This window comes from Salmo salar, chromosome 25 (assembly GCF_965601325.2).
Source record: "Salmo salar chromosome 25, fSalSal1, whole genome shotgun sequence".
Classification (NCBI taxonomy): domain Eukaryota; kingdom Metazoa; phylum Chordata; class Actinopteri; order Salmoniformes; family Salmonidae; genus Salmo; species Salmo salar.
Genome location: NC_138315.1, coordinates 41,607,807 through 41,620,804, shown reverse-complemented (window position 1 = coordinate 41,620,804; position 12,998 = coordinate 41,607,807). Strand labels below are relative to the sequence as shown.

Below are 12,998 nucleotides of genomic sequence, written 5' to 3'. Positions count from 1 at the left end.
TTTTAGTTTTTTATATATATATATATATATATATATAAAGATAATCTTTTACTGTAACTGTACAGTTCTCTTTTGTTGTAAACGTCATTAAACCATTTTCCAAGTGTTTTAACATTGGAACGTTCCAGTCTTTTATTACGGTCATAATGTTGACATTACCACATACAGCCATAGATGGACTTAACAAATGACATGATAATACACATTGACAAGACACATGCACACTTTTCTGCTGAGTTGTAATATGCAATAACAGGCCAGGGAGTTGAGCTCAGGGGTAGAAGACTGCTATGCACATAGAGGTTGGAAAATAATCTAAAGGTACTCTTAAGAGATTGAATCAGTGCAGGGCAGGGCTGCAAGTGGAGTCGGCTGCTGCCACCGTGCCCAGAGGTGACTGGGTCAGATCAGTGTGGAGGTAGTGGTGGGGCAGTGGCCCGGGTCTGGGTCTTTGCACTGAGAGGCTGGGGGACTTGGGCCTTCTTGTTCTTCTTTTTGCGAGCATGTGAGGAGAGAACCCACAGGAAGAAAGTGTAGGTAGGTTAATATCCTTTAGAGTTATTCTACAGACGGACAACATGTCACATTGAGTTGCCCTAGTTTTGTCTTCCTTTACTCATGTAAGTTTGATAGCAGCGTTATGACACCCTGATGACTATCCACACGCCACGGAGTGGATATTTCCTCTTTCCATCTCTCCAATGTATATAAATAACATATGCATACACTACCCTGACTATTTCAATCTTCTATGTCACATGTTGATACATAGTTGAGATGGACAGTTATTTCCTAAATGTCATGTTCCATGTGAGCGACCTGATGGACTCTTACCCTCCCCTTGGACATGATCACCTGGTAGTCATCATTCCCATCATCTTTTATCTGGAGGGCCTAGAGAACAAAATACAAGTTCAATATTAGGAGCTTGTGGAAGTGGATGAACCTATCCAAAACACTGGCTGCATTCAGGGTCTCAGTGTTCTGCAACATCTCAGCACGCTAATAAACTTGTGGTATAAAGAGAAGTCTTTACCTGGTATGTGTCGCTACTAGTTTCCTGTTTGCGCTTCTGAGACGGACAACCACAAACATAAACACATTAGCAAGACTATACGGATCACGAATATCTGTACACGGAATTAGAACAAGGCCTCTCTCACACACCAGCCATAATAGTCCCCCCACTCCCTCACCCGTCTAGTAGCTGCAGACTGTTGGTCGTCAGCATTAGCACCTGGCTTGAGTTCCTTAAAAAAACATATATTCAGAATGTCAGTACCACGTCATGTCCATGATGACACACACACACACACACACACACACTTGAAAGGTATGGGACGTTTTAGGGAACTCACTGCATGGGTGGGGTCCTCTTTGGGTTCAGGTGAAGACTTGCACCACTACAGACAAAGACAGATAGAGATGAGGGAGAGCGATAATGAGAGAGATGATGAGAGAGGGGAAAGCAGAGATAATGAGAGCGAGATAATGAGCGAGATGAGGGAGAGAGATAATGAGAAAGAGATGAGAGATCATGAGAGCGAGATAATGAGAGAGGGGAAAGCAGAGACAGAAGAGATAATGATACTCTTCTATATCCATGTACAGTATCTATAATACATCCTCTCACAATATTTAATTGTACGGGAACATGCCTCTGTAATTACCTGTGTACAAACTCACCCCCACTGTATACACTTGAATAACTAGTACCTGACAAGTGGTAGACAGTCTGTATTGTGACCCACCTTGGCTCTGAAGAAGAGCAAGGTGGTGATGAGGCAGTAGAAGAGCAGGATTCCATCCAGTATGTAGCAGATGGCTGGATCAGTCATTGAAGCCTCTACAGGCCACACAGAAGACCAAGAACCATTAAAACACAGACAGGGCACACAGACGAGCACAGAGTCAGTCATTCAAACACAAGACGAGTGCAGAGGAAGAGGGGGGTAAAATATATCATTCTAAACTAGGTGGTTTGAGCACTAAATGCTGATTGGCTAACAACCATGGTATATCAGACCGTATACCATAGGTATGACAAAACATGTATTTTTACTGCTCTAATTACATTGGTAACCAGTTTATAATAGCAATAAGGCACCTCAGGGGTTTGTGGTATATGGCCAATATACCACGGCTAAGGGCTGTATCCAGGCACTCCGCGTTGCATCGTGTGTAAGAACAGCCCTTAGCCTGTTGTATATTGGCCAGATACCACACCCCCTCGTGCCTTATTGCTGAAATAAACACAGTCAGTTGAACAGGTGCATGGATACTGAACTAGAAGAACAGGTGCATGGATACTGAACTAGAAGAACAGGTGCATGGATACTGAACTAGAAGAACAGGTGCATGGATAATGAACTAGAAGAACAGGTGCATGGATACTGAACTAGAAGAACAGGTGCATGGATACTGAACTAGAAGAACAGGTGCATGGATACTGAACTAGAAGAACAGGTGCATGGATACTGAACTAGAAGAACAGGTGCATGGATACTGAACTAGAAGAACAGGTGCATGGATACTGAACTAGAAGAACAGGTGCATGGATACTGAACTAGAAGAACAGGTGCATGGATACTGAACTAGAAGAACAGGTGCATGGATACTGAACTAGAAGAACAGGTGCATGGATACTGAACTAGAAGAACAGGTGCATGGATACTGAACTAGAAGAACAGGTGCATGGATAATGAACTAGAAGAACAGGTGCATGGATACTGAACTAGAAGAACAGGTGCATGGATACTGAACTAGAAGAACAGGTGCATGGATACTGAACTAGAAGAACAGGTGCATGGATACTGAACTAGAAGAACAGGTGCATGGATACTGAACTAGAAGAACAGGTGCATGGATACTGAACTAGAAGAACAGGTGCATGGATAATGAACTAGAAGAACAGGTGCATGGATACTGAACTAGAAGAACAGGTGCATGGATACTGAACTAGAAGAACAGGTGCATGGATAATGAACTAGAAGAACAGGTGCATGGATACTGAACTAGAAGAACAGGTGCATGGATAATGAACTAGAAGAACAGGTGCATGGATAATGAACTAGAAGAACAGGTGCATGGATACTGAACTAGAAGAACAGGTGCATGGATACTGAACTAGAAGAACAGGTGCATGGATAATGAACTAGAAGAACAGGTGCATGGATAATGAACTAGAAGGGAGAATAGGGTAGTACTGAGCACAGGGCTATACCCTTACGCAGGTAGACATTTTAGTAGAGTAACTAAGAAACAGACACCCTGTCATCGCAAAGACAAAATGACCCTGTAGATAACTGTCTTCCTCTCAGCGCTCTCTATCTATCTCTCTCTCTATCTATCTCTCTCTCTATCTCTCTCCCTCTTTGTGGTTTGTGTCTGTGCAACTCAGTATGTAGTTCAGTGGTTTCTACAGAAGCTGTATTGTGACAAATTGAGTCTTTGGTGGTGTAACTGCTTGGGGGGGGGGGGGGGGGGCATTTAGTTGTGCCCAGCTGGTGATCATCTACACATCTGCATCAAGGACAAATTCACTATTGAGTCCACACACTACTCAGGAGCAACATTGTCTCAGAATAATCACTCACCACTTCCACTTCAATTCTCATTCACCAACAGGTGTTACTGTCTCTCATCCGTCTGTGACTCTCTGTCTTTGTGGTAACGTTGAAATGAACAAAGCTTTCATGTTCTACACAGACGCAAAAATAGATGTGTAGAAACGTAGCAACTCAATCACAAACACGAACAGTTAGCACAGAGCAATAGAGCTCCTGGAACCTTCTCTCTCAACCTGACCAGGGGGAGGACACTTTTCATACCCAGGGCAGAGCGCCTCTGGGTCACAGGTTGGTGATGGGATAATGGATGGAACGGAGTGAATGGAATGGTATCAAACACTTGGAAACCATGGAAACCGTGCAATTGATGTGTTTGATACCATTCCATTCAGTAGTGGTGTGGGGTAAAATCACTGGGGAAGCTAAGCCAGAAAAAAGGTGTGAGGGAAAATTGTATTGTCTGAAGAGATAGCCTTGAATTGTACACAGCATCTCCTCTCACTCTATCTTGGTTCGTGCCATTATAATCATTGGCCAGTAAGGAGAATTAAGTAAAACCAGTCCAAGTCCAAATCCCTATCTCCATCCATGGCTAATTTAGGAAAGTGACATTTTTAGCTAGCTAGCTAGGACAACAACACAACACGAGTTTCTGTTAGTGACGTATGCTCTTGATGCGATGTGATTGGAGTGAAGACAAATCCAAACACTTTTGGATTTGTATTTCCCTTGACACTTTTTTTGGTGCACCAGGATCATTCACAGTTGAGCTTTTTTTTTTTATCAAGGGAGGCCAAATGCTCTCTGTCTTCCCTTCAATGATATGGGCGGCAACGATCTCATACTATTTTAGACCAGACAGCATCAGATATATGGCCTACACAAACAGAGACAGAGGGGCGCTGTTTTGCTCGCTCGGATGCCTTCTCTGGTGAGATATATTCAGCCTCTTGTGAATTGAAATACTTTTTTGGGGTAGCCTGGCTTCCCTTGGCATCCACGAACACACACCACTGATTCTATTTATTCCGTTCCAGTCATTACTATGAGCCCATCCTCCCAAATTAAGGTGCCACCAGCCACCTGTGCTCTGGGTAGGAAACAAGGTGAAGGCGGTGATGGTGGGAGAGTAAAAATCTAGGGTGTTGGACAGAAAATAATGCACTGTAGTACAGGAAACTTACTATCTGGCCACACTAAAAAGTACAGAAGTCAAAAGTTTCTAACCAAACAGACACTTTAACAAACTTTAACGAAACATTGCCCTAACCTTAACCCTGACACTAAATTCAGGTCAAACACCTCTGTTTTGATGGTATCGCCATTTCTGTCTGTTCCACCATGGCTAGTACGTGACTCCCATGGTACAGCTGGAATGGTACTTACCTGCAGAAGACACAAGCTTCAGTATCACCACAACACCTGTCCACCATGGAGCAGTCATTCTCCCTTTTTTCCTCTCTTTCCCTCCGAGGAAACAAGTGATGATCTCTCTCTTTCTGTCCTGGGGTGAATGATGGCGGTGGCTCTAGAGGGTTCTCTTGGTTAATTGCTTTCTAGCCCTCCCTCCCTCCCTCTCTCTTTCTCTCTCTTGCACACTCTCTCTCTATCGCTGATGACAGGAAGTGGCTGCACTGACACCAATATCTCTGCCCCCTGTGTCACTTCCTTGCTCAAACCATCATTCTCTGACAGGTAGCCTAGCGGTTAAGAGCGGTGAGCCAATAACTGAAAAGTTGCTGGTTTGAATCCTGAAGCCAACTAGGTGGAAAAATCTGTCTGTGCTCTTGAGCAAGGCATTTAACCAGGGGCAGAAATCCCGGGGGGGCTGGGGGGGACACGACCCCCCCATCCTTGGAAAAATATGATTTGTCCCCCCCAATATATCACTGAAACATAACTATGTAATTTAAATAATATTAATAATACGCAATGAAAGCAATTGTGCTGATTATAGACACTTAATAGCGTGTTTTTAAGTTTCAAAAGATTGCGACCCCCCCACACTTTGCCTCACAATGTTTTAATCCACTGCCAGTTCCTTAGTTGGCAAGGTAACAGAGGGGTCGTATCTACTGTCTGAAAGGCACTCAATGCACATAACTGAAGTGAGGTTAATCCAGTCAATCGCGCACACACACTAGCTGAATATGCAGAGCTAGTGCGCAAATATTAACTATTAAGCTAGCTAGTACCTATTCCATTTATGTGGCCTCGTCAAAGATGGAATCTTTGCTATCGTCAATTTATTCCAAGATCAGCATGCAGATGATGTAAGTTAGTGCTTCAAAGTCCCTGCGATAAGGTTAGCGATAAACTGAAGTCCAAACTGAACAGAACTACACTCTCTTCTACCATTGTCTTAAATATATTTAATGGTCTCGTTGCAAAAGCTAAATTGTCGCAAGGGAACTTTTATTTATTTATTTTATTTCACCTTTATTTAACCCGGGTAGCAAAGATTATAGCAAACACCACTGAAACGGAATTGGTGCTCGCTAGCTTTGCAAATTCAGCTATTGTTGGAAGCCAGCCAATATGAAACAAACTATTAAAATTACAAAAGGTTGCAGCATATGTTGTGTAAATGGTGAACTCATACAGCTGTCAACTCTTGTCATTTTAATCCGTTTCACATTTGCTAGCTACCTTTTAGATCGAAGCCCAAATAGAATGATAAAAGATAAGATGATAGAAGCCCATCTCCTACTGTAAATAACCTACACACTGTGTGTGTGTGTGTAGCCAGCCAGCCAGCCAGGTAGAAAAATGGCAGAAAAATAAAAGACGGACATCAGAGTATTTTTCAGTACACCAAAACGCAAAGTAAGAACCCTAGTAGCCTAATATCTCAAAGACTAATTGATAAAATGTTCATAAGAAAGAAATGAAATTCTAATGGAAATGTTTCACAATGATGTCATTAGGCAGAGCTGGCAACAGATGGCACACAGACAGCAGAGTTGGGGACAGATATGCAGGGACAGACTGGCAGAGACAGGGAGTCTCAGGTAAGTTTGTTGAGTCTTTGTTTGGCAACATTATGAAAGGTTCTCCATTTTTTTTACTTGTAAAATAGGAACATAATTGGAAAATGCCATGGATACCCCCACTCTCAAATTAAACTTGTGACTGAACTAAGATTTGTTAAAGGCAATGGTATTGCTGTTGTGATTAGTTGTAACGGCTGTCTTCAGAAATGAACCAAGGTGCAGCAGGTATGTGAATACTCATATTTAATTACCCAACAAAAGGAGTAAAGCATCCACAGGAAACAATAAACACGACAGCAGCAACAGTTTGCAGGCTAAAAAACGCAGTGCAAAACAACCACCCACAACCCCAAAGAAAAACACACACACCTATATGGGACTTCCAATCAAAGGCAACTCAACACACCTGCCTTCAATTGGAAGTCCCAATCAACAACACAAACATTTAACAAACACAAACCACCTGCCACATCCTGACCAAGACTAACACAATTACGCCCTCTGCTGGTCAGGACGTGACAGTACCCCCCCCTCAAGGTGCAGACCCCGGATGCACCTAAAAAAAGAAAACACAAGAAAATCCCCAATACCCCAACAAAACCAACAAACAATAACCCCTAAACAATAAGGGAGGGAAGGGAGGGTGGCTGCCGTCACCGACGGCACTGTGCTACACCCTCCCTCCCCAACCCACCTATCCTGGAGGTGGCTCAGGTGCAGGACGTGGACCTCGCTCCACCTTCGGCGTCGCCCACTTTGGTGGCGCCGATAGCTGCGCCGGGCAGACGGGCCACTCGGGCTGACCCTGGCAGACGGACCACTCGGGCTGGGTCGGAAGGCATGAGGGCCACTCGGACTGGGCCGGAGGGCAGGAGGGCCACTCGGGCTGGGCCGGAGGGCAGGAGGGCCACTCGGGCTGGGCCGGAGGGCAGGAGGGCCACTCGGGCTGACCCTGGCAGACGGACCACTCGGGCTGGGTCGGAAGGCATGCGGGCCACTCGGGCTGGGCTGGAGGACAGGAGGGCCACTCGGGCTGGGCCGGAGGGCAGGCAGGGAACCCTGGCAGATCCGGGCAGGCGGGCACCTCCGGCAGTTCCGGGCAGTCTGGCCACTCTGGCAGTTCCGGGCAGTCTGGCCACTCTGGCAGTTCCGGGCAGTCTGGCTACTCTGGCAGTTCCGGGCAGCCGGGCCCCTCTGGCGGCTCCTGACTAGCGGGCGGCTCTGGTGGCTCCTGACTAGCGGGCGGCTCTGGTGGCTCCTGACTGGCGGGCAGCTCTGGCGACTTACGACTGGCGGGCAGCTCTGGTGACTTACGACTGGCGGGCAGCTCTGGTGACTGTTGACTGGCGGGCAGCTCTGGTGACTGTTGACTGGCGGGCAGCTCTGGTGACTGTTGACTGGCGGGCAGCTCTGGTGACTGTTGACTGGCGGGCAGCTCTGGTGACTGTTGACTGGCGGGCAGCTCTGGTGACTGTTGACTGGCGGGCAGCTCTGGTGACTGTTGACTGGCGAGGCTGGGCTGACACACTAGACTCCTGATGCGTGGGGCTGGTATTGGACGTGCCAGCCTGGAGACACGCACCTCCATGCTAGTGTCGTCTAGCGGGAAACACCGGACCGAAAGGGCGCGCTGGCGGTCTTGATTGCAGGGTTGGCATCACCCCTTCTGGCTCGATGCTCACCTTGCCCTGGCACCTGCGGGGCACTGGTACTGGGCGAACTGGGCTGTGCGTCCGTATAGGCGAGATGGTGCGTACCTCAGTGTAACATGGCGCCCTCCACCTCATACGCACCTCCCTGTAGTCACGGGTAGCTGGCTTACGGCTCTTCCCTGGCCTGGCCAAGCTACCCGTGTGCCCCCACCAAAATATTTTATTTGGGGTGCCTCTCGTGTTTCCTTAGCTCCCTTAACTTGTCCTCCCAGAATTGTCTTTCGTCCTGCCAGGTCCATTCCTCCATTTTCTTTTCCTGTGGCTTCCTCCTCTTCTGCTGCTTGGTCCTGGTTTGGTGGGTGGTTCTGTAACGGCTGTCTTCAGAAATGAACCAAGGAGCAGCAGGTATGTGAATACTCCTTATTTGTAATTAAATATGAGTATTCACATACCTGCTGCGCCTTGGTTCATTTCTGAAGACAGCCGTTACATTAGTTGTGTAGTTTTGGGTACCGGTAGTTAGGAGTACGGCAAACACCTTATTTCTTTGGTTCCTCAATATACATTTACCATATTACAATGTAGGCTATGTGTTACAGCACTACTTTTGGTGTCCCCCTCAGGAATTGCTCTTGAGAAAATGTAATGTAATTGTCCCCTCCAAAGTTGATATCAGATTTTCGCCCCTGCACTTAACCCTAATTGCGCGAGAGTCTAATAAAATACTAAAATGTAAATGTATCTATCCCCTTAGGATTTGTTTATCCAGAGTGTAGGTTCACTAGGCTGTCTCTCCATTTGTTACAGTTGGCATGCTTTAACAACAGACTGTCTATGAATCTAAAATCAGAGATGAGAAATGACATTAGTTCAAAGGCCATGGTCTCTGCTCTTTTACGGTGTCATGAGTAATTTTCTAAAGAAACTGTATGCTTCCTCCAGCAATAGTAAAGAAGAAGGTAAGCATTACTGTGCTTATTGGCGCAACCTGATGGTTAGACCTGCAGGAGCCTAGATTTGGCTCATGTTGTTACAGCCCACAGGTCACGTCAGGAAGACGTGTAATCTCCCCCACCACGACAAAGTGCCAGCTCCAGTATTGTGGACAGTGAGCAAGGATATCAACTTATCATCACGTTTCAAAGATATGGTTCAGAATAACTTAAACTCTCTAGGGTGTTTTTAAATATTATTGACCAGAATGGAGGTTTGTGGACTCGTCAATAGGCTTAATTAAGGTGAAGGACGGGGTAAATAGCATGGGGACGAGAAAGCCTTTTGACATCCCTGTGTGAAATGCCCCCCTGGCATCATCTGACGATGGAAGGTGGATTGCTACTGGTCTGAATGATGAGGGGAAATGCTCTTCAAATGTGACATGATGATAGTGAAGAGAGAGAGAGAGAGAGAGAGAGAGAGAGAGAGAGAGAGAGAGAGAGAGAGTGATGAAGTAGACCTGGGCATACACCTGCTTTCAAAACGAATAAGATGTTATTTGTTCTTTACCTTTTGTATATCGAGAAAACTATATCATTGTTATTACAACGAGGCTACTTCCTCGACCAAAAATACCAAATACAGAATGTGCCACTTGTAATCTTAAGTGCAACATTGTATCCAACTTTACTGTAACTCCACAGCTGTTATATATACACACACAGTTGAAGTCGGAAGTTTACATACACCTTAGCCAAATACATTTAAACTCAGTTTTTCACAATTCCTGACATTTAATCCTAGTAAGAATTCCCTGTCTTAGGTCAGTTAGGATCACCACTTTATTTTAAGAATGTGAAATGTCAGAATAATAGTCGAGAGAATGATTTATTTCAGCTTTTATTTCTTTCATCACATTCCGAGTAGGTCAGAAGTTTACATACACTCAATTAGTATTTGGTAGCATTGCCTTTAAATTGTTTAACTTGGGTCAAACGTTTTGGGTAGCTTTCCACAAGCTTCCCACAATAAGATGGGTGAATTTTGGCCCATTCCTCCTGACAGAGCTGGTGTAACTGAGTCAGGTTTGTAGGCCTCCTTGCTTGCACACGCTTTTTCAGTTCTGCCCATACATTTTTTTGGAAGTATGCTTGGGGTCATAGTCCATTTGGAAGACCCATTTGCGACCAAGCTTTAACTTCCTGACTGATGTCTTGAGATGTTGCTTCAATATATCCACACAATGTTCTTCGGCTTGCAAGCCTCCCCCTTTTTCCTCCAAACATAACGATGGTCATTATGGCCAAAAAGTTATATTTTTGTTTCATCAGACCAGAGGACATTTCTCCAAAAAGTACAATCTTTGTCCCCATGTGCAGTTGCAAACCGTAGTCTGGCTTTTTTATGGTGGTTTTGGAGCAGTGGCTTCTTCCTTGCTGAGCGGCCTTTCGGGTTATGTCTATATAGCACTCCTTTTATTGTGGATATAGATACTTTTGTACATGTTTCCTCCAGCTTTGCTGTTGTTTTGGGATTGAATTGCACTTTTCGCATCAAAGTATGTTCATCTCTAGGAGACAGAACGCGTCTCCTTCCTGAGAGGTATGACTGCTGCGTGGTCCCATGGTGTTTATTCTTGCGTACTACTGTTTGTACAGATGAACGTGGTACCTTCAGGCATTTGGAAATTGCTCCCAAGGATGAACCAGACTTGTGGAGGTTTACAATGTTTTTCTGAGTTCTTGGCTGATTTCTTTTGATTTTCCCATGATGTCAAGCAAAGAGGCAATGAGTTTGAAGGTAGGCCTTGAAATACATCCACAGGTACACCTCCAATTGACTCAAATGATGGCAATTAGCCTATCAGAAGCTTCTAAAGCCATGCCATCATTTTCTGGAATTTTCCAAGCTGTTTAAAGGCACAGTCAACTTGGTGTATGTAAACTTTTGACCCACTGGAATTGTGATACAGTGAATTATAAGTGAAATAATCTGTCTGTAAACAATTGTTGGAAGAATTACTTGTGTCATGCACAAAGTAGATGTCCTAACCGACTTGCCAAAACTATAGTTTGTTAGCAAGAAATTTGTGGAGTGGTTGAAGAACGAGTTTTAATGACTCCAACCTAAGTGTATGTAAACTTCCGACTTAAACTGTATATATATATATATAATTTTTTTATTGTACAAAACACCACAGGAAATACACAAACAAACAAACAAGAACAACATATACGCTATATGCTAGAGGGTACAACAAATTACAGATTATGCAAAGGCCTTAAAGGGATACTTCAGGATTTTGGCAATGAAGCCCTTTATCTACTTCCCTAGAGTCAGATGAATTTGTGGATACAATTGTTAAGTCTCTTCGTGCAGTTTGAAGGAAGTTGCTAACTAGCGTTTGTTTTTGTATTTATTATGGATCCCCATTAGCTGCTGCCAAGGCAGCGGCTACTCTTCCTGTGGTCCAGCAAAATTAAGGCAGTTATATACAAGTAAATCTATGGTAACTGCTAGCATGCTAGTAGATACCATAGACTTCGAGTCATTGTGCTAACGCTAGTAAGCGTTGGTTCACATTGTTTACCTCTAACTTCCTTCATACTGGATGCAGAGAAATAAAAATGGTATCCATGAGTTCATCTTACTCTGGGGAAGTAGATAAAGGGCTGATGTAACCAATGTGAAATGGCTAGTTAGTTAGCGGTGGTGCGCGCTAATAGCATTTCAATCAGTGACGTCACTCGCTCTGAGACTTGAAGTAGGGTTTCCCCTTGCGTTGCAAGGGCCGCAGCTTTTGTGGCGCGATGGGTAACGATGCTTCGTGGGGTGTCAGTTGTTGATGTGTGCAAGGGTCCCTGGTTCGAGCCCAGGTTGGGGCGAAGAGAGGGACGGAACCTACACTGTTACATTGGTGCCGTGACCCGGATCATTGGTTGCTGCGGAAAAAGGAGGAGGTCAAAGGGGGGGTGAGTGTAACCGATGTGAAATGGCTAGTTAGTTAGCGGTGGTGCGCGCTAATAGCATTTCAATCAGTGACGTCACTCGCTCTGAGACTTGAAGTAGGGTTTCCCCTTGCGTTGCAAGGGCCGCGGCCTTTGTGGCTCGATGGGTAACGATGCTTCGTGGGGTGTCAGTTGTTGACAGTTTTTACAGCTTTCTTATTTGAAGAATAGAATGATCTTAATGTACTGTTCGAACTCCCAATAAAAAAAACGGTGAATTATTAGTGAATTTACATGTATGAATATGAAATGATCCCATTAGCACAATTACATTTTGGAGGTAAAATTGTTTTTCTTTATCCTTAAACCCAGCAGTACATTCTCCCATAATGAACAAAAGTCATCAATACTATTTATCAATAATAAACGTACAAATATCTTGCCATAATCTCTTAACATGTAGGAAATGTTAAAATAAATGCAAAACTGTTTCTGTATCCTCATCACAAAAAGTACAGTTAAGTAATAAGGCACAAGGAGGTGTGGTATATGGCCAATATACCACGGCTAAGGGATGTCCTTATTAACGACGTGAACGACGCAACGCGGAGTGCTTGGATACAGCCCTTAGCCGTGGTATATTTGCCATATACCACAAACTCCCGAGGTGCCTTATTTCTATTAGAAACTGGTTACCAACGTAATTTTGAGCAGTAAAAATAAATGTTTTTCCATACCTGTGGTATACCACGGCTGTCAGCCAATCGGTATTCGGTGCTCGAACCCCCCAGTTTGTAATTCATGTTAATGTTGTTATCTGTCGCCCTACAGCTGTTCAACGATCCCCACCCATGTGACTCTTCTGGGCGGTACTTAAACTCTACATCACATGACCGTTGT

At 44.6% G+C, this 12,998-nt stretch overlaps 1 protein-coding gene across 3 annotated transcripts; it reads right to left on the bottom strand.

Moving 5' to 3' along the window:
* LOC106586761 (uncharacterized) lies at positions 1-12,970 on the bottom strand. Of its 3 annotated transcripts, none has more exons than XM_014174367.3 (7): positions 12,836-12,970; positions 1,752-1,846; positions 1,359-1,403; positions 1,197-1,250; positions 1,037-1,072; positions 835-894; positions 1-491 (listed from the first exon to the last, which is right to left on the bottom strand). In XM_014174367.3, exons 2-7 carry the CDS (start codon positions 1,836-1,838, stop codon positions 408-410), a joined length of 366 nt encoding a protein of 121 aa, XP_014029842.1. In that variant the 5' UTR covers positions 1,839-1,846; positions 12,836-12,970; the 3' UTR covers positions 1-407. The 3 variants fall into 3 exon arrangements, with proteins under 3 accessions (XP_014029842.1, XP_014029836.1, XP_014029837.1); XM_014174361.3 differs by lacking the exon at positions 12,836-12,970 and adding an exon at positions 4,956-5,114; XM_014174362.3 differs by lacking the exon at positions 12,836-12,970 and adding an exon at positions 4,956-5,114 and having other exon boundaries at positions 1-488.
* Positions 12,971-12,998: the final 28 nt, after the last annotated feature.